At 34.3% G+C, this 22,587-nt stretch overlaps 1 protein-coding gene across 5 annotated transcripts in view; it reads left to right on the top strand.

Annotated features, from left to right (window-relative positions):
* The window catches only part of GALNTL6 (polypeptide N-acetylgalactosaminyltransferase like 6), a 1,098,691-nt gene that overhangs the window by 447,805 nt on the left and 628,299 nt on the right, over positions 1-22,587 (top strand). For all 5 annotated transcript variants that reach the window (XM_055118910.1, XM_055118897.1, XM_055118904.1 and 2 more), the window contains one exon: positions 5,627-5,793. In XM_055118910.1, coding sequence (XP_054974885.1) covers positions 5,627-5,793 — 167 coding nt within the window. The remainder of the gene's footprint in view (positions 1-5,626; positions 5,794-22,587) is intronic.

Here is a 22,587-nt window from a genome sequence, read left to right as displayed (position 1 = left end):
ATGTATATATTATATATACATTCATTTATATCTATATCTATATTTATATCTATATAGTGTGTATATATAAATGAATGTATGTATAACATGTATATAACATGTATATAACATGTATATAACATGCATATACATTCATTTATATATACATATGCTATATATAGATATAAATGAATGTATATATAATATATATACATGTATATACATTCATTTATATATATACACACTATATATGTGATATATATAAAGTCATCTGAATTATGATTATTCAGTGTTAAGACATATTTTCAACACCAATACCTTCACAAGTGTCTACTTCCCTCCATCAGTGTGAACCCCACCCCACCTTTTTCCTCCTACCCACCAATTTGCCTCTGTAGAGGTTTGATAACTGCAGGCACTTACAGTATTGCTGAGAGTGTTTCTCGCCCAACACATTACTACCTCTCAGCTTCCCTTCTTGATGAACACTTCTCTCCACTTTACCCTTGTTTTATGCAGCCTTTGGCTGTTCTATCTCCCACTTCCCCCAATGGCATGCTTCCCACTGAAGGTCTATTCTCATATTTGTTCAGGAAGTCTTTTAAAAACAATGCATAGGGTATAACTGCTTGAACTGTCTTTTAACAGTAAGTCGTTTTATAAGGCTTGTGATAAAGTAGTAGCCAACAAATTGATTGTGGGGGGTGGAGAGACAGTATAGTGGGTAGGTGCTTGCTTTGCACATGACTGACACAGGTTAGATCCCAGGATTCCATATGAATCCGAGCATAACCAGGAATGGTTCCTGAGTGCAGAGCCAGGAGTAACAGATGAGTATTGCCGGATGTGGCCCCAAAACCACAACGTGAATAACTAACTAACTAACTAAATAACTAAATAACTTGTTTGATACATTGAATGAGTTTTGACCAAGATGCTAACACTGAAAATTTTAGATGTATCAAAAATACTGTAGCTATGAGATCAAACAAATTACAGTATTTTGAGTTTAGTTTTTTTTGAGGGTTCCTTATGTGTGTTTGTTTTTGGCCCACAGCCAGGGTACTCAGGGCTTGCTCCTAGTTCAGTCCTCAGGCATCTCTCCTGATGACAGTAATCAGGAAAGTGTGTATGTTGCCAGGGTTGGAACCTGGGAAGGCCATGTACACTGCAAGTGCTTTACCCACTATATTATCTCTCCAACCAATTAGTGTATTTTGAACTAGATTGCCTATTATCCACATTTTTTTAAATTAAATCACCATGTGGAAAGTTACAGTTTCCAGGCTTACCTCAGTTATACACTGCTCGAACACCCATCCCTTCACCAGTACCCATATTCCACCACCAAAAACCCCAGTATACCTCCCGCCCCACGAGCCCCCACTCCTGCTTGCGTAGCTGATAAATTTCACTTCATTTTTTCTTTACCTTGATTGCATTCTGTATTTCAACACAATATTCACTATTGTTGTTGGAGTTTCCCCCTCAAAAAACAGCTCTTTGGGGCCGGAGCGATAGCACAGCGAGTAGGGCGTTTGCCTTGCACGCGGCCGACCCGGGTTCGATCCCCGGCATCCCATATGGTCCCCCAAGCACCGCCAGGAGTAATTCCTGAGTGCAAAGCCAGGAGTAACCCCTGAGCATCGCTGGGTGTGACTCAAAAAGAAAAAAAAAAAACAGCCCTGCTGACAAGGAAGCATTTGATAGTTAGTTTTCCATTGCTGAGAATGAAGCGATATGAAGTCTCGGCCACGCGGTTTAGGATTTCTGCATTTTAGTACTTTAGTAGTTAAGTCCAGTGAGATTTTTGTTAGAAATTGCATCATTTCCCTTCCTGGGGCAGCATGGAGCTCAGGCTTAGTTCACAGTCTAGAGACATTGGTGGAAGCAGTTGCTGGTACCCAGAGTAGTTTAGCTGGCCTCCGGATCCTGGTCATCAGCAGCAGAGCGGCCATACAAATAAACATGTGGCCACTCAGGTCGTATCTCGGCAGAGCGCACACCAATATCCCCCCAGCCCGAGACCTCTTATCCACATTTTAATGAAATTTCATTTCACTTTGCTTTAAATAAGGATATTTATTTAATGTATTTTCAATACAAAGATATTTATCTAATAATTTATTCAAATAAAACATTTCTATTTCCTTTAAATAAAGTAAAAAATCAGAGAGAATCAAGATTCAGTTAGCGTGAAGAAGATTTTTTTTAAAATACCAATAAATTGGGGACTGGAGCAATAGCACAGTGGTTAGCGCATTTGCCTTGCACGTGGCCAACCCAGGTTTGATTCCCAGCATCCCATATGATCCCTTGAGCACTGACAGGGGTAATTCCTGAATTCAGAGCCAGAAGTAACCCGTGTACATCGCTGGGTGTGACCCGAAAAGCAGAAACCAAAACAGAAAACAAAAAAAAACAAGAAACAAATTATCTAAGCATGGTTGTTTATATTTAATAATTCCATCTAACTATACTTATTTTCAATTGTTCATAGATTATTTACCCAACTAGATCATGTGCTAGTACTGATTGATTAAAATAATAAGAGGACATGTTAAAATGACAGTAGAGAAGAATGTTGTGCTCTAATTTTTGTTATATGCTACCTAGCTGTGTGAAGATAAATGCTTTTCAAACAATCCTTATTGTTTGAATTTAATTTGAATTTTTTTTAGTTTAAGAAAGGTGTCTTTCATTTATTATTCCTTCATAGTATCTCTTTATCTAGTATAATATTTTACTGTAAGATAACTTAGGTTTAACTTTTTAAAACTGTCTTCATTATAAATTAAATAAGAATCTGAAACTTATGGTTTCTTAAGTAGATTTTGAAGCTCTAAAAAATGAATTGCAGTTAAATAATGTGTTTTAAATTTATGATAAAGTTAAGTCTTAAGTTTTTACACTTAGTGTAGCTTTGAAATAGATTCTTTTTGTTTGAAAAGAAGGCAAAGGGTTAAAATGAGAACTAGGTTGTCATTTGATAATATTTCTTCTAGTATTTCTTCTAAACTGTAAAGAAATTCAAACAAAATTCAAAAGACATTCAATAGTCAAAACTATTTAACTACTCTGACCAGTAAGTTGTAAGCAAAATAAACACGTCATCTAAAACAGTCTATATATTTCCAGTTTGAGATTCATCAGTGTTCTCGCTGTCTTTTGTCACAGTGACTGGCAATTATAAAATCTTTGCTATTTGTGCTAAGGAGCCTTCTGACAAAATATTGATGAATTTCACTATGTGTTGACTTAAACTTTTGGATTCAGGGTTGTTCATGACATAAAAGAACATACCACTTATACACATGCAGCTAGGCAACATATAACAAAGAAAAAAAAAGAAAGAAAATCTGTAAAAAGTAAAAATTTAGATAGGCTAACAGAAAGTGCTGCAAACTGACTTATGTAGAGATATTGGGGCAAGTGTCCACTGGGGATAAAGTGCTGACCTTGCATATGGATGACCCGGGTTCAATCCTTGGTATCACATATAGACCCTGAGCCTGCTAGGAGTGATCTCTGAGCGGAGCCAGGAGTAAAGGGGGTGTGCTCCCTCCCCTGAGGGAAAAGTATTCAAAATATGTAAGTACTTAAAAAAATGGTTTTAATTGAATGATTGTAAGATACACAATTGCAAAGTTGTTCATGTAAGTACTTTTTATCCAAACACTTGAATGAATCATTCCTGCCCAAGTGATATTTTTTTTTCTTTTTTGGTCACACCCGGCAATGCACAGGGGATACTCCTGGCTCTACACTCAGAAATTACCCCCAGCAGTGCTCAGGGGACCGTATGGGATGCTGGGAATTGAACCCGGGTCGGCTACGTGCAAGGCAAATGCCCTACCCGCTGTGCGATCGCTTCAGCCCCTGTCCAAGTGATTTTTAAGGCTTAGGTTTTGATATTGAACCAAAAACTAATGGTCAGCCTTTGCAGACATATAGAATATGTTGAAGATTGTGAGAAGAATGTCTTAAGAAACAAAAGAGAATTTACCTAAATGTCCATTATGTAAATACTCTTTCATAAAAATAAGTATCTCCTTAGGCTAAACTTCCCTTTGACTTGTACATATGTAATTAACACTAATTTTAGTTCATTTGCATCGTTGAATTATCCATTTATTTTATTAGATGAATAAAATCATAAACATAAACTAACAATGAGGAGACAAATGAAAATTAAGTTTTGAATATGCAGTTATATGAAACTATGTATGTTTCTAACTCTTGGTTTGGCAAATGCCAATATATATTATTGGAAAGTATTTATGCATTGTCTTCAAAAAATAGAAGATTATTATCAAGTCTATGACTCAAAGTCTGTGAAATTTGCTATTAAATTTTATCTTTATTACTGTGAATGGTTCAGCAAATATGTACAGACTACATTGCTTTCTTTTTACCAGCTTTCAAAATGCCTTCATGATTTGTAATTTTTTTCTTAAGTAATTTAAAATTCTAAACTGTCTTTTGTTTCAGGCTTTTTCAAATTTGAAAAATTTCCAACCATTTGGATAAACTGAACTTTAAAATTTTAATGCTCATTTTTGAGCTATTCTTAAATTCCATCTTATCCCCATCACCCCAAATGGTCTTCAAAGCACACTCAGGAATAAGCCCTGATCCCCACTAAGTGTGACCAAAAAGAAAAAGAAAAGAAAACAGAAACTTTCTGTAACCAGAGTTTCAATCCTATAGGTTTCCTGTCAGGAAAAGCTCTCATTCTCAGAACTGACTGAAACTTTCCCTTATTTTAATTGTTAACAAACAAATTTAAATACACTGAGAACCCTCTATAAAGAAAGCAGAGAAAGCAGTATTGAGATCAGAATAAAAGAGATTTAAGACCAAGTTTGTATCTGCATTGACACATAATTTATTAAACAAGTTATAAAAAATAAAAATAGAAATTATATATAGTAAATTTTATTTAATTTTAGAAAAATTATTTGTTTACAAAATTTAATTCAAAAAAATAAATTTGTTTTTTTAATCTCAGAAAACTTAATGGGTCAGCATGAAATTTCTTATAATTTCCACTGGGATTGTGATGATGTCTTAATTTAGATCTTAATCTTATCTTTACTTGTTTTACTTTTGATTTTGTTCCCTCTTAGAGCCTTAAATATAGCCTAGTCATAGAAATTCACTGAAACCACAGTGATAATCATACATACTAATTTAGTTAAACTGCCAAAACTTCAAGAGAACTCATTGAAACTAAATAAGCTCAGTTGAAACAATTTTATCTATAAAATACATACTTACTAATATCAGATTAGAAGAAGAAAATAAAAATTAACAAAAGCAAGTTACTGCAATACATGCTTAAGCTTTCATTTGAGTTGCTGGTCTTAAAGATCAGTAGTTCTGAAAGAGTGATTTTGAAGAAGCTAGGGAAGTGGCTTAGTGATGGAGACATTATAGGTTCTCTCTCCTGCACCACAGACAGTGATAATGAGATGAAATCATTAATGAATTATCCAAATGATTAAAATGATCCTTAAAATGCACAAGCTCTGATTGTAGAACTATCATACTAAATTTAGTTTCGCACTTTGTCAAATGACAAAGAATTTGTACAAGATACATTTTCAATTTGCCTTTGACATCCTCCCCTCTTTACTTTCTCCAGCTGTAAGCACAAGATGTACCTGGAAAGATTACCGAACACCAGCATCATTATCCCGTTCCATAATGAAGGTTGGACGTCACTCCTGCGAACCATTCACAGTATCATTAACCGGACCCCCGAGACACTGATAGCAGAAATCATTCTGGTAGATGACTTCAGTGACAGAGGTAAGATAGTTTATTTTTATCTTGTTCTTTCATCACACAAATCATTATTTTTAAGAAAAGACAGAAGATGATGATGATGTTTTGATTCTACCTCAAAGATGATTATGAAGTTGGGTCTATGTCATGATTTCACTTAATGTTAGCCAACTGAACAAAAATCTGAATAAGAAATTAGTGCTGTCATTTGGGTAACTATAAGAAATTTGCATTAAATTTCTGCTGTAAATTAGACAGGTGTTGGCAAAATGCCTCAATTTCTGCTTTCAGCTTTGGATAAATATTGCAAAATAGAAGGTCATGTGAATGTTGAAAGATTTCAGTAGCACTATACAATCGGGTCCTATTTCTGAACAGATATCACTCTGTTATTGACAGTATGAAACATTCTTTAGGTTGTCTTGTATTGATTGATAAATATTAGGAATTATATGTGATGCAAATGAATATTTTATTTGAAAATCCTGGCTACTTTATATCTAGACAATAGCAAAAATAGGCTCTACAGTGTATTCGAAGATCATGTGTATTTTAATATTCTAGAAAATTCTGTATTTTTCATATTAAAGGGAAACAGTATAAAAATATCTTAGTATTTGAATTTGATTAGTCAAATTTGGTTTAAATGCAGAAGTAGTTCATTTTGTAAGGAAATAAAGTTCCTCATTCTTGACAGCTTGAAATAAGGGAAAACCTATATTAATGTCATTAATTATTTCAGAATTTAAGTTTTTATAATATTTTATTCATGAAGAAACTGTGCAACTATATGTATTTCAGTAAAAAGAAAAAAGAATAAGAATGGCAATAAGTGAGTTTGATTGCATATTATCCTTATGCCTTAAGAGATCATACTCCTTGGTTCACATAGTTTAACTGTAAATTTTTAAATGGCATTAACTGTCACAACGTAATTTTCTTCATAGTTTTGAAAAAAAATATTTAAATGGAAAAGCTGCTTAAGTCTGTTAGTTTTGGTTTTCCTTAACAGAATTTGTGACCTCAAAGCTTTGTTTCAAATACTTGCCTAAATGAAATACAAGTAAAACATATCACAAAATTGGACTGTCTTACACCATTAAATTATGGTGGGAGATTTTCTATTTTTGGTTTAATTTCAAAGATGTCCATGTCTGGGTTTGATGTTTATTCAATGCTTATTAATAAATAAGATCCAATATCTATAACTGAAATCCATTATTTAAAATATTTAAATAATACATTAGTTGCCTTTTTATCTTGTTGAGGGTGAGGCAGATTAGTTTTCATCTTTTTTTTAACCTCAGGCTAAACTATGAAGAGTCCAGATGTTAGTAATCTGAAAATTTTTCTTTAAAATTATGTGGAAAGGGATTGGGCCTATGTATCATCCTACTAATATTCTTTTTTTGCTTGACTGGTACCTAAAATAATATAGCAGGAGAATTTTATACAAGAAGATCTTTGACTTGGTAAACTATATATTATAAAAGAATTTTGACCTGGAAGTAATATAGTAGAAAGCACTTGGTAGCAGAAAATTATGATTTGTAGAGTATCTTTTGCTGCAAATTTTCTTAGGGGCAATTTCCAATTCAAAGTCACAGAAAGGGAGCAAATTGTCGCATCTACACGTGTCTTAACATCAAATCACTGTCATCGTTTATACAATTAAAACTTTGTTGTACTATCCTCTACATAAAATATTACATGGCAAGTGTGATTTAGACGAGTAGGAATATAATTAATGCTTGAGAAGTTAACAGCAAAACAATTATTCCAGATGGATATGGGGATTTGGGGACTGGAGCAATAGCACAGCATGCAGGGCATTTGCCTTGCACACAACCCACCCGGGTTCGATCCCTCCTTCCCTCTTGGAGAGCCCAGCAAACTACCAAGAGTATCCCACCCACACAGCAGAGCCTGGCAAGCTCCCCATGGCATATTCGATATGCCAAAAACAGCAATAACAAGTCTCACAGTGGAGACGTTACTGGTGCCTGCTTGAGCAAATCGATGAAAAATGGGATGACAGTTATAGTGACAGTGATAGTAAGCTTGACTTTCCTACTGGACATTTTTAAGGATCGTATATTGAAACCCAAGGAAATCTTTAATTTAATATTCTGTTATGAGGAATTCACAAGATGAATGAATTATGATCATTAGAATTCAACAAATTCAATTTTTAAAACATAAATTTAATTATTTTAATCTGCCCATGTGTGTAAAAGTCAATTTTGAAGGAATAGTATTTTAAAAAAATACTGTATAATCTTTCAGAGTATATTTTAATTCTAAAGTTGTATGGTTAGGAATGACCCTTTCATCCAAAATTTTTGTTTCCCATTACAAAAGCAAATCATCCTATTATGAAATGCTAGATATTTAGGTAGATCTGTAAAACAGCACTCCTGACTCCTAATTTATGGGAAACACATAAAATTCATAATATAAACACAGGCTAGAAGCCTATCAATAGTATTAACTATATGCCGTTGGGTAAATTAACTCTCTGTCTCAGAATGCTTTTATGAAAATTGGGAAAATAATAGTAACTTCTCTCATTTCCATAATGTTAGGAATTAGCCATGAATGACTGAATGACTTGTCCACACACAGAAAAGAAATTGCTTTCAACCATTAGCTAAATAGTTTATATGCACACCTACTACCAAATTATAGTTTCTATATATTTTCTTCTTAATTAAATCAGAAATAATCCACAGAATCTTTCTCATCTATCCACCTAGCTAGCTAATCTTTGGAAGCAACAGAAATCAGAGGGCAGGTGAAGGTCTATTTTGTAATTTGTGGTGTTAGCAAAATTAACACTGCTTTTACATTTGTTTAAAAATCTAATTTTCCCAATTAGGAGATAACTTAATCAAGATATTGAAGAAAATTAAAATTCTATTTTCATGGAAGGGAGTATAATTTGTTTCAAAGATGTCTTGGGTATTCAATTTCTAGGAGAAATTTATTCTCTTTTTTCTTATAATTTTACATAAAGTTATGCTATTAAATGTTGTTAAACTGCAGACATGAAAGTATATCATTTTTAACAAGCCAAATATCATGAGTTTGTAGTGTAAAAGTTATTTTTACCAGTATTTTCAAAGTAAAGTAGGTTATGTTTTATTGCTTCTGTAAAATATTTCTGGAATTTAAAGTATATTTCAAAACTACCTTCCAATCTCAAGTCTTTTTAGCATGCATAACACCTTTCGGTATGTATTGTCTGGATATTCCTTTGACTTAAGGCAATAAAACTTTAACAAAATAGTAAAATATCATCGCCTTATATAGTATGTCCTCCAGGTTAGTTTCTACTCATGCCAAGAGGGGAAAAAACCTGATTAATGTTATTTTCTAGTCATGTTAATAACAAATATGTAAAGATATCTGGAATTTGTAGTTCTCTCAAATTTACCACCATGATTGAAAACAAGAAGTATTGCATTGTATAGCAAGAGAACAGAGGCAGGAGTAAGCCCTGAGCACAGCTGAGTGTGGCCCAAAAATAATAATGAAATGAATAAAAAAGAAACAGATATCCCATCTAGCTGTTCTCGGTTTAGAATTCTTCCTGGAGCAAGTTGCGTCAAGAGAATCTTGTCATAGCCTGAGAACATAGCCTCTCTCTATAAAACCATGGAGGTGAGGCCCACAGGTAAATTCCCAATGGCAGCTCTCTGTTTTTGCTATCTGAAGCTTGCCAAAGTTAGTGAATATGATTTCCCCCCAGTAAACTCTCAGAAATACATTTAACAACTTAACTTGAGGCCTGTAACAAGGCTTCATGATGACTTTAAAGCAGGACTAATCCTGGGCTTATCTCCAAATTTCAGGCAACCTTAACAGCATCCACATGGAAAATGTTGAAATGTGTGAAATAAGCTGGGGCTTAACCTTAGAGATAGGGGATATTTGAATCTGACAATTCTCTAAACTTTGTACACTCAGATGAATGCAAGTTCGAAATGGGGCTAGTCACAGGCGTCACTGACACACTTGCCTTAAGGCAAGCAGAGAATCCTGCCCTGGGTACAGGTGCTCTCGCTATTCTAGCTCCTGTTTGATGCCATTGCCTAGGGAAGGAAAGAGAGGTGGGAACTCAATTTCACAAACACCTATTATTTCCTAGTACTAGTTAGACGAGAACCCACACTCGAAACTATCTTCCCAAATAACCAGTACTAGAGATTGTAATGAAATCCAGTTGATATTTCCTTAGAGAGCATGAATCTTTGCTTCCCAAAGTCTGATCTATAGCCCATTATCAATAGTATCACTTATAAGAAACCCAAAATCTCAGACCACATCATCATATCAGTTTCTGTTCAACAAAATCTGTGCATGGGTGTTATGCAAATCAAAGATGTGTTTCACAATCTGAATTGAAATTTCAAGTTATATGGATACATACATAGCACTTCAAAAATATCCTATCATGCATACATATATTATTTTAAAAGTTTCTAGTTTTAAATGACGGCTGTAAGAACCAGTTGGGATGGGAGATGCATGCCGAAAGTAGATAATGGACCAAACATGATGACCTCTCAGTGTCTGTGTTGCAAGCCATAATGCCCAAAATTATAGATAGAGTATGGGGAATATTGTCTGCCATAGAGGCAGGAGGAGGGTGGGAAAGGGGGGGTATACCGGGATATTGGTGGTGGGGAATGTGCACTGGTGGAGGGATGGATGTTTCATCATTGTGAGATTGTAACCCAAACATGAAAGCTTGTAACTATCTCACGGTGATTCAATAAAATTTAAAAAATTAAAAATTAAATTAAATTAAATTCAAAGTTTCTATTTTTTATTCTTTTATGTATAAGCAACATTCCATATAAGAATAAGTTGGGGTGGAAATTACGAGGCTGGAGCAATGGCGCAGCGGGTATGGCGTTTACCTTGCACACAACCCACCTGGGTTCGATTTATCCACCCTTCTCGGAGAGCCTGGCAAGCTACCGAAAGTATCTCGTCCACACGGCAGAGCCTGGAAAGCTATCCATGGCATATTCGATATGCCAAAAACAGTAACAAGTCTCATAATGGAGACGTTAGTGGTGTCTGCTCCAGCAAATCGATGAGAAATGGGATGACAGTAACAGTGACCTCTATATTATTTTATCTAACTTATTTTATTCCATTTCTTTGTAACATTTACCTTTGCTACACAAATACATTCTGACAATAGGTCTGTTTTGTTTCATCATTCAATAGTTTTCATGACTAATTCAGAAGGGAAAATATATAGAACAGATAGTGTCTTACTGATAAAACAACTTCTTTTAAGATCTATATTACCATAAAAATTGTATACTCTTCATGTATCTCAGTTTCTAAAAGTCTTTAAAATCACAGGAATTAAATAATTTCACAAATCAACATGACCAGTCTTGCATGACCAGTTCTATTTTACTCAAATGTTCACCAAGTACACATTAAGCTAAGTTTATAAGCGCGAACAAATCAGCTTACATGAATTTTGTAACTATTCAAAGTTGGAAGATATCAGTGTGAAAAGGTTGTAAAATAGATAAAAAATGATAGTGCTTTTCTATTTTATATGATAAAATATGAATACGAAAGTGCATATAAAGATTCTGAGATGACAGTCAACAAAAATGCTTTAGTGCTGGCATCCCATCAAACACTCCACTAGACTGTGAGAAAAGCAATTTTTATATCTCACTTTTATTGAGAGCTAGTCACTCTCAAAGATATGTGGTTTACCTCGATTTGGTAATCACATTTTTTAAATTGTAAGGGTAATTGTGTTTTAAAATCAAAATACAATATTAATGTAAGTCCCATTAAGAGGCTAGAAGTAATAGGCACCTTATGAAATGCATCATCTGTGTTTCCTGTTGTTTAGGAATTTCTTATGAATTCTGCTAATGAAAGAAAAATATTTTTGTTTCTCATGATAAATTTATCTTATTGTATAATATTGGAATGTAAGTTTTGAATAAGATGGCTCTGTTTTATCTATTAGTTTACCATTTGTGGTTGAGAAGGAGCCTAGGATCTAGAGAGACTCTGTTTCCTAGATTAATAAATATGCATGTAAAATAGTTTTATCAAAGTCAGAGGGAAAAAAGTGAAACTCTCAAGAGTGCTGGGATATAGAATGATAGTGGGTCACTAGACTTGTGAGAGAAAGTGAATGCTCTGGGGAAAGGTGCAGTACTGGAATTGGTCAGACAAAACCCACCATTAACAATGTTATAAGCCTCAGTGTCTAAAACAAAGTTAAGATATTAAGATAAGGACATAAGAAAAATAAGCTTAAGTTTTTGGTTTTTTTTTTCTTTTTGTCGCACACCCGGCAATGCACAAGGTTACTCCTGGCTCTGCACTCAGAAATTACCCCTACCAGTGCTCAGGGCACCATATGGGATGCTGGGAGTCGAACCCAGGTTGGCCACATGCAAGACAAACGCCCTACCTGCTGTGCTATTGTTCCACCCCTAAGCCTAAGTTTGAATATTGCAAAATCCCAAATTAACTCCTGTAAAAATTTTTGTATTTATAAATTCTGAATACCCATCAGTGTCAGGAAAAACTTTCAATAGAAGCATTCAGAGATAAACACCCTGAATATTTTTATTCCTCTTACTTTTTAATTAAAAATACAATGCTAACTATTACATATAAAATTTTCAAATTTATTGTATTAATTGAATTCTCTAATACGGGAATACAGAATTCAGAATGCTGTAAAATGTTGGTAGGGAGATTATATTTTTCTGTCTGCTGAAAGAAATAATAATGTATCTAAATATGATGCATTTTGATTGATATGATACAATATGAATAACCTAATTTTACTTTTAGTCAACTTTCATTGTGATTTATATTAAATTTGTGTACACTTATTAAAACTTTAACACAAATAGACATGTTTTATATAGCTAATTTTAACAAAAACTGTTAAATGTTCTGATGTAGAATATGAGAGTGTATTTGGTATAATGTGATTATCAGAATGGAACATTTCTGTCTAATTTTCAATACAAAAACATTATGGAAAATGGGCAACAGAAGAGGTACAATCTAAGTTTCACTGTATAGTTGGCTAGATGTTAAATATCAAAAATAATGGGACAGAAAATGTCACAGTTAAATATGTATTATTGCTTCATTTTCCTTTCTCACTAAAAATGATATTGAGTACTTCAGTAAATGAAATAAATGAAAACATAGCATAACTCTATCTTGAGAAGACGGAGCGGTTCCCATAGAATATAAAAAATATAGAAAAGTTAGTCAGTTTGAGCACTCTAAGTATTAATAGATACTCTGTAAGTCACCTAAATGTATTTTCCTGGGAACCAATTACATTTGAAAGAAATGATAAATCCCATCTCAGACATTTTTCCTCCTGGAATTTTACTATATTTTGCAGTTCTTTCTTCGTCTTCTTCAATATTAGTTTGAAACATATGAAATTGTGATTTTTGTATATCACTAGTGCCTGTGTAACAATTCCATGTAATTCAATTGTAATGACCAACCAAACTTTAAAACCTGTCTCTAGGTTGAGCGGTTACCTAGAGATCTTGTTTTATATTGATCCTTTTAAACCTAGAGGAAGGCTACTCTAATTATCAGGTGCTGGATAGGCCAATTTGGCTTTCTAGTTGCTTTTGCTGAAGAAAAACTCCGCACGGTTGAATTAATATGAGTTTGGCACGGAAGAGATGCTTCTTTTCAAAGGAAATTGTTGTGGCTCACCAGTGTCACAAAGGCACGACTTCTTCAAGAAAAAGAAATTGTGCAACTTATTTTATGGCAGATTAAATCCCATTTATTTTGCTTGCAGACAGCTGTTTTGAGTAGGGTGTCACTTGTATGAAATCGTTTTATGGATGTTGAGCTTCAGATCTTGGGCAAGCACAACTTTCTCTGATGAAATAAAAGGTGATGTTTCATGATTGTTCCTCTTGTCAGCAAGCCTCAGCTGTGAGCTTTAATAATACATGCTTGGGGTTTCGAGTATCCCCTTTAGATGTCTGAATATCCACCTGCTCTGAAGTTAAAAAAAAGTCATTGTATTGACACAAAATGACAAATATTTCCTCCTTTCTCCTCATTATAACATTTAGGATGTTATCCTTCAACGTTGATGATGGCTGACAAGTTTTAAACATCAAATGTATCCATGCTATGAGGCACATTTTAATAAAATTCTAGTAGGAAAATAGTAGTCTAAGTTAGATGAGAAATAATTGCACATTATAATAAGATCTGTTAGGTGAGCGAATCACAGATGACATGTTGCTTTTGAAACATTTTTATAAAGGAGTCAAATGTATTTGAACAAGTGACCTGTTAGGTCTCACTCCATCAATTATCTATGCCTCCATACACATCATATTGAACAAAAATATATAGTTTTATAGTAGGTACACAGAATTCTTTAATTTCAATTTTTTAATTTTAATTGATATTTATTAATTAATTTATAAATCTGCACTGTAGCACTGTTGTCCCATTGTTCATTGATATGCTCGAGTGGGCACCAGTAACATCTTCATTGTGAGACTTTTTACTGTTATTGTCATATTAAATACACCATGGGTAGTTTGCCAGGCTCTGCTGTGCAGGCGGGATACTCTCGGTACCTTGCCAGGCTCTCGGGAGTGACAGAGGAATCAAACCCGGGTTAGCTGCGTGTAAGGCAAATGCCCTTCCTGCTGTGCTATCGCCCCAGTCCATTTATAAATCATTATGTGATATTATTATGGTAGCTGTGTGTTTTTAAAGACTGTTTTTAGATATTATCATAGTATGTTTGCTTTTGCAAACTACTCAAATTCATTATTTAAAAAACAGAACTTTAATTCCATTGAACTATGCAATCATAGTTCTATATATTTATTTCAATTATATCACAACCAAAATTCTATTTCTTTTTTCCTTTAAAATGAACTCTGTCCTTTTATATCATATATCTTTAAAAAAATTTTAATTAAAGAGCCATGATTCACAAAGTTACTGATAGTTGCAGTTTTGGGATCCAATAATTCAACACCAATCCCTCTGATTTTTCTTTAATTTCTCTGAGAAACTGGAATCATTCTGGTAACTAACTTGAACTTATTTATTTATTTTTTTGTTTTGTTTTGATTTTTGGGTCATACCCAGCGATGCTCAGGGGTTAGTCCTGGCTATGCACTCAGGAATTAGTCCTGGTAGTGCTTAGGAAACCATATGGGATGCTGAAGATTGAATTCGGGTTAGTCGATGCAAGGCAAACACCCTGCCCACTGTACTATTTATCTGGCTCCCTAACTTGAATTTAATAAAAGAAACTACGAGTACACAAATATCCTAGCTCATTGAACCTAACTTTTTAAAAACTCGCTCTTGCCTTTGGAACAGGATCATAATGGACATTATCATTTCACTATGCATACACAACTTTTGGAAATAAAACTCTATGAGAATGAGAATTTAACACATATATCTGAACATGTATAATGGCCTTCTAGAACTGTACATGCCGAATCAGAGCTTTCCTCCTAAGGAAATCACTGTTTCTAACATTGTAAAAGACTACTAAGTCATAAACTGGGTCACACAGCATAGTTAATACAGGCTGGTGTAAAGTAGAATTTATTGAAGTCCTGAATTGGTTTTAGGCTAGCCTCTGGTAAGTTCTATGATTCTGGCAATTTTCTGTGTATGTCCTTCCAGAGTTCATTCAACTAACAAGCCTACTTCAATTGTCAGAAACTAAGACACTTTTTAGATTTTCATATTGCCCAGAATAGCTGTAAAATGTTTTTAAGAATATGAGAGCTGGATTTGTGTGTGCACATAGGGAGAGAAAAAGAGAGGGGGGCAGTGCATAGGCTATATTGTCTGTCATTAGAACAAATACTAATTTGATACCCATCCTTTACTTCCCCCCATCTCCTCAAATTATATGCAGACTTTTATGTGAAATGTATAACAAGCTATCTGGAAAATTTGTTTCTGTCTCCTAATACAGAAAATCCCGATGCAGTGTTTTGTTGTGGTAATGGTGAAAGCAAACTAGTTCGCACCTTGAATTTCAGTCTGTATAAAATACATCTCTGTAAGCTCAACTGTTGAGTGTTATAAATTGTATCTCTGCAAGATCATTGCGATCCTTCCAATTTGTTAGGTATGATTTAGGGTTTGAAATAATTTTTTCTTATTGGATACTTTCCACCTACCCTGCTGTTTTCTGGATAGAAACACTTAAAAATAGAAATGAAAAGGTCCTATGGATGAAAGAAGATATTACTTTATAATAATGAATATTATAAAGTTATAGTATAGTTAAAGAATAATAGTAATGATATGTATGGAAGGAGTAATTACATCTAAGGGTTTAGAAGCACAATCTGAAATCCAAAGCCTACTCTTCTACTTAAAGGTCTTGGATGTTAGAGCCGATTAGGAAAGAGACTAGATCAAAAGCAAGACATTGTTCCACTATTTTTTCTTTTTCAAATATTTTTTATCTACATAAAAAATAAAATCAACTAGAAATGGTAGGGGGAATGTTTCTCAATAACGAGAAGTGATAGCAAGATCATCTGTCACCCCTTCAAATAAGTCCCTGCCTGCAGCTCTAAACCATCACCACATGCTCATAGACATTGCAAAATTGAACTTTTAGCCATGAATAATCTTGAAATGGTGGTAAAGAAAATAATTTCCCAGCACTGGAGTCAGATAAACTGAGTCTATATATACAGAAAATATATTAAGCATTGTAAAGTGTGTGCACTTGATGTTGGTCTTAGGGACAATTATGAAACAATAGAAATTGTTATTTTAATTAAAAAGAAAGTAATTATAACAGGCCAGATAAAATTGTTAATTTTTAATTTATTTATTTATTTATAGAACGGGGGGATTCTACCTAATAGTACATAGGGCTTACCCCTACTTCTGTGCCCAAGGATCACTCTTGGTACTGCTCAAAGAAATCTGGGCCAACTGCATGAATTGCACAGGCTTTACCAACTGTTACCATCTTTGCTGGTCTATTGAATTGCAGTCAGGCTGATCCCAGCATGAGGCATGGTTTGCCTGCTCAGATTCTCTACACAAGTCACTTATGATATTATGCTATCCTGACTGGGGAACAGTATTAGATGATGAAGTCAAGTAGGCAGTCAAATCTCAAGCCAGAATTATGGTTTATTCTAAAATGAACATGTACACAGAATGGAGAGAGGGCAACCTCATGGGTGAGGAGTGTGCTATATGGACTTACTTAAAAAAAAAATCTTGTCCATCAGTTCCTGGTTCTTCTCAGGGGAAGGAAGAACATTATTTGTGCTGGTATCTGCTTTGATTCTGCATTCACTGCAGTGAGACTAAAACTCCTGTGCCCTGGAATGTTCCCTTTAATTTTGCCTTTGCTGGTATAGCGCCCCAGGTGGAAGTCAATGGCAATCACAGTGAAGTTCTCTGGTCAAAGGCAATCACAGTGGGATACACTGTGCAGGTCCAGAGCATTTCCTGGAGATGGTTATTTTTCTTTATCTGCTTCTAGTTTGAAAGTTTCAGAGATGGCTGGGTTTGGAGCTCACTGTGGAAAGACAAGAAGGTGACTTGGATCTCTGCTTTCATTATACCTCTGGAACTGATTCCCCAGTGACTCAACACTCTACCTCACTCATACCCTACTGTCACCTGATGGATGGTTATGCATAATAAGTAAAGAATATAGGAAATTAACATAATTTAAACACAAATTTTAATTTTTAGAAATACTAGTCATTTAATATATTTTAGTTGCATTTTTTATCTATTTCAGAATTCCAAAGTATAATCTACTTTGCTAATTTGAGGGCAAACCTTTAATTCATGCAAAAAATAGTTAATACTCTATTATCAACTTAAAATCTTTAACACTGAAAGAGTTTCTGGTCATTATGTATTAGACACAACATCACTAATAACAGAGAAAGCAAGCAATCATTTCCAAGATTTTTAAATTCAACTTACTTTTGTAACCACACACAAGTTATATATCTTATTTGTCATAAGTTTTTTTTATAAATCAGATTCCTATGTTGAAATCAATTAAAACTAGTCTGAATAATAAAGCAAGTTCACCATAATTTTTATTCATTATTCTTACTAAAAAAGGCTATGTGATATATAATTCTCCTCTACCAATTTTGATTACAGACTAAAGAGCTATATCTTATTATCTTTATAAATATCATAAAACATTATCCAGAAATTCTATAAGACTATTACTATTCAACTGTTGTAACACCATACTCAGAAGATCCCTCTACCATAACATAAAGCAAACACACTATGATCTAAGGCATTTTTTATAACTGTGATTTCAGAAAATTGATTATGCAGTTGTATCATCATCATCATCATCATCATCATCATCCCGTTGATTGTTGAATTTCTTGAGGCATCTCAGTAACCTCTCTATGCATCCTATCCCTGATATTTTAGAAGCCTCTCTTTACTCGACCTTCCCAACGATGCTGAATTGGAGGCTCTTTCAGGGTCAGGGGAATGAGACACAGCTTGTTACTGGCTTTGGCATATGAATACATCATGGGAAGCTTGTGAGGCTCTCCCATGTGGGCAGGAAACTCTCAGTAGCTTGCCAGTTTCTCTCAGAGGAAGAAGTAGGGTATAAGACATCGCATGGTAGAAAATCGGTCACACGCTTCTGAGAGCTTGCTTTTAAGTCTCTGGATGTTGGTCGTTGATGGGATTACACACACCTGGGTTCCTCTGCTGGTACCTTCAGCATGAGGCTTGTTCGAACATGAGGAGAAGGGCCTTGAGCATGTTGTGTAACTACCATTAATACTTTTAATTTGAAGCCAGAGTGATGTACACCTGTAAGGCACTTGCCTTGTATGCCAAGAACCCAAGTTTGATTCTTGCACCAGATATGGTCCCCTCATGCCCCTCAAGAATGACTTCTGAGTGTAGATCCAGGATTAAGTCCTGAGTACAGCCACTAAGGTCCAGAACAAACAAAAAGTTGTAATTCTGACTAATACAGAATCCACTGCGACCTTTGTGTGAAGAGTTCACAATGAATTGAATAGTTTAAGTATATAATTCAATCTTAGTAAGTAAAATAGAATCAGAAATTAAAAACAAATTTAATAGATACTAATTTATTACCAGACCTCTCAACTTTATTTTACATTGCTTGCACCCCTCATTATCAAGGTCCTGTTCCTTATCCATCTTTCTCAAACATTTTCATAGATGAGATCTCTCTAAACTCCCTGAATATTGATTATCATGGCATTATACATTATACATTATACATGGCATTCTACTCCACATATTGTTTATTTTTTATGATTGATAAATTTCAGCTTTCTGAACAGCTAAGCTCTTCTTGTAATTATGACCTGAACATTCCACCAACAATTAAATTTATAAGCATCAATAATGCATAATAATGGTCAAACTCAGTATGTTTAGCCTCTTCCCACTTGAGCCATAACTTTCTCCTAAATTTGATCCATTTTTGATGCATCGTTGCTCATTCTAATTTTTAATATCCACTCAACTAAAGATCTGAGCATTTCTCCTGTGATTTCTCTTTGGTCCCATTCAGTAGAATAAATCTTACCAAATTATTAAAAAAGTGAATATCATACAGATTAATAGGAGAAAACAGAAATTTAATTACACATATAGAGATATAATTTATATTCTAGAGTAAATCATATAAACTAGGCATATATATTCTGGAGAAAGGAGTGAGGTAGAAGTCTGGTGTATCTTTAAACTAGGGGTCTCATGGGATGTAGTGGGTGGGACTATATAAGACAAAACCTTGTCTTTAGTTTTTGTCCTAATATAAGCAAGAGTTTTCTTACACTAAAGAAGGTCCTGGAGATAACCATAAATTTTGGTAATTTGCATCCTTTACGATTACTGTCATTCCGTTGCTCATCCATTTGTTGGAGCGGGCACCAGTAACGTCTCTCATTGAGAGACTTATTGTTACTGTTTTTGGCATATCCAATATGCACGGGTAGCTTGCCAGGCTCTGCCGTGAGGGCTCCATACTTTCAGTAGCTTCAGTAGTTTGCCAGGCTCTCCGAGAGGGGCGGAGGAATCGAACATGAGTTGGTCACATGAAAGGCGAAAGCCGCCCAACCGCTGTGCTACTGCTCCAGCCCTTAGTTGGTGGAGTGATTTGTCTGGTCTGGAAAATTACGATTACAGTATAACAAATTTCACCCAAGATTCACAGGTTTATTTGGTGTGATTTCTACATACTAACATGACATATATTAAAGAAAACCCTAGTCTGGACAGTTTGGGAAATTCTCTCTGAATCTTGAAGAGAAATCAATTCTACAGCTGGAGATCATGATACGGCAAAGCAAAGAGACCTTGGACATATTTATCTACCTTTATATACAAATATTCAGAGGAAAGTTTCCTTCATGATTACCCCTTATCAGATTGTAACTTAAAAGTGCGGTAAGGGGCTGGAGAGATAATAAGTGGTAGGAAATTTGTTTTATGTGTTACTGACCTGGATTTGATTGCACGGAACACTGTATGTTCTGCCAAGACCTAACATGAGTGATATCTAACTGAAAACCCTTGAATAGGCCATCAGTACAGCCAGGTGAAGCCAAAATAAGCAGCATGAAAACTGATCAACTAATGGAAAGAGCGCATGTATATGCATACGTAGATCTAAGAGATAAAATTAAGAAGTGTAGGAATTTTTCTTTCAAGTAATTTTAATTATGATTTAAGTGGCCTTTTATTACTTGTTTTCTCAATTTAGACTCTAAGTCATGATAAAGACACTTTGCTTAATTTTTCCTTGCTATAATCTCATGCCTAGAATATAGAATAATAGATATTTAATATTTTTTAATTGTAAAAGTGTTAAATCAGACTTTAACTCTCTCACCACTTGAATTTACAATGAAGCTCAATTCTATCCTTGCCTTCTCTAGCTGCCTTCATATGAAAAACATATTGGAGTTCATCTCCAAATCTAATATGGGAAATCTTAAACAAAAATCAAAATGTATATACTGCATTCCTTCCAAGTTGTAACTTTTCAGTAAGGACAAAAGTTCATAGAGTCCTATTAACTCTGTAACCCTGACAAAAATCAGAGACATTTTAAGAGCTGCAAAAACGAGGCTGACCCACCTTTAGACACCGGGTATAATTGAGGACAATTTCAGCTTCCATTAAGAGCTTTGTTATGTATAGACCCTGTCAAAAAAGCAAGATAAGCTTATATCACTGGGGGGGAAAAAAAACAGCAATTCATCTGCATTCATTTCAATTTGAAACAAGCTGGTGGAAGACAAGAAATACATAATTTGACAGCTTGTGTTTTAGCGATTGTTCTGAATCATGTGAGACTTTCTAATATTCTTTTCACTGCTTTTAATTACTAGAGGCCATATTCCAAATTTATATTATTTGTTTTTGTATAAATGTGGTTGGCAAATTAAAAACAGTATATTGGTTAAGTTTGATTTTCATATAAAGATCAAATACTACTATTGCTAAGTCTGACAAACATATTTATACATACAAAGCACAAACATATTTGTAAATGTACTAAATTTAGAAATGTAGATATATATTTGTAATTATTCTATTGACAGTTTAATCTCTTTATAAAACATACTCTTTGATTATATTAGTATAAAATATTAATACCTCATTAACTTCATATGTTAGTTCATTTATTGCTATACTAACTTAATTGAAGAGACCTGAAGAATTTCTTAAATCATATATTCAATATTCAAAGGTTTTTTATGAAATTTATACTAGGAGTTAGAATAAGTTTGTGAAGGTTATTCTTTCAAATTAACACCCTACAAGACCTAGAAGAAATGTGCAAATACCCTTAAAAGAGTCATGGTAATCCCCAAGCTTGTGAGAATTGACTGAAAATGTGTGCATGTGTGTGTGTGTCTTTACTATATAGATTGATATATCAATAAATACATGACAGGTAGATGATAGATGAGTATGATTTTAGGGTCAAGGCATTCAAATCAATGAACTTATATTGTTATGATCTTAACCGCTAGCATTGCTTCAATTTTCACTAAAATAGATTATTTTCTCCCTGTCCATATCTTACTACATAAAAACAGATGAGAAATGGGGCCTTCAGAGGTAGTTCAGAAGGTAGGGTACCCTTTCTAGCACATGACAAACTTCCTGTGATCCATATTTTCTCCAATCCTGCCAGCTCTAAGCACTGATGGGAGTGGCCCAAAGACAGAAAAAAAATAATAGAGATGAAAAGTTTCTTATGAGGATGTGAGCGTTTTCCTTTCTTTGTGCTTATTGCATTAATGATTACCTTGTATCTTTTTCTGTGTTGGGTTGATAGAATTGGATTTTAGAAGTCACACAGTTCAATCTTGTACTGAAAGTTGTAAATGCCATAAGAGATTGTCTTAAATTTAAGTTGGTTTATTTTTTAAGTTGATAATGGGTATAAGCATATTCTGTGTTCTTGCACATGATCTACATTGGAAAATCTGTTTAAAGTTCTAAAAGAATGCTATTTCTACATGTCATTAAAAATAATTTATTTTATTCAGTACTAGTCTTTAATTTTAATTTCTTCCTTTATTGGTTGGAGGGCCATCCCCTGTTATGCTCAGGAATTAACTCCTGACTCTGTATTTATCCTCAAGGATCACCCCTGGCCTGGCAGTATTGTGCGCACACACACACACACAGACACAGACACACACACACACACACACCACCCAGTGCTGGATATTGAATTTTGGT

Source organism: Sorex araneus, chromosome 1, assembly GCF_027595985.1.
Source record: "Sorex araneus isolate mSorAra2 chromosome 1, mSorAra2.pri, whole genome shotgun sequence".
Taxonomy (NCBI): domain Eukaryota; kingdom Metazoa; phylum Chordata; class Mammalia; order Eulipotyphla; family Soricidae; genus Sorex; species Sorex araneus.
Note: the sequence above shows the minus strand (reverse complement) of the source record. Positions and strands in the feature narration are given on the sequence as shown.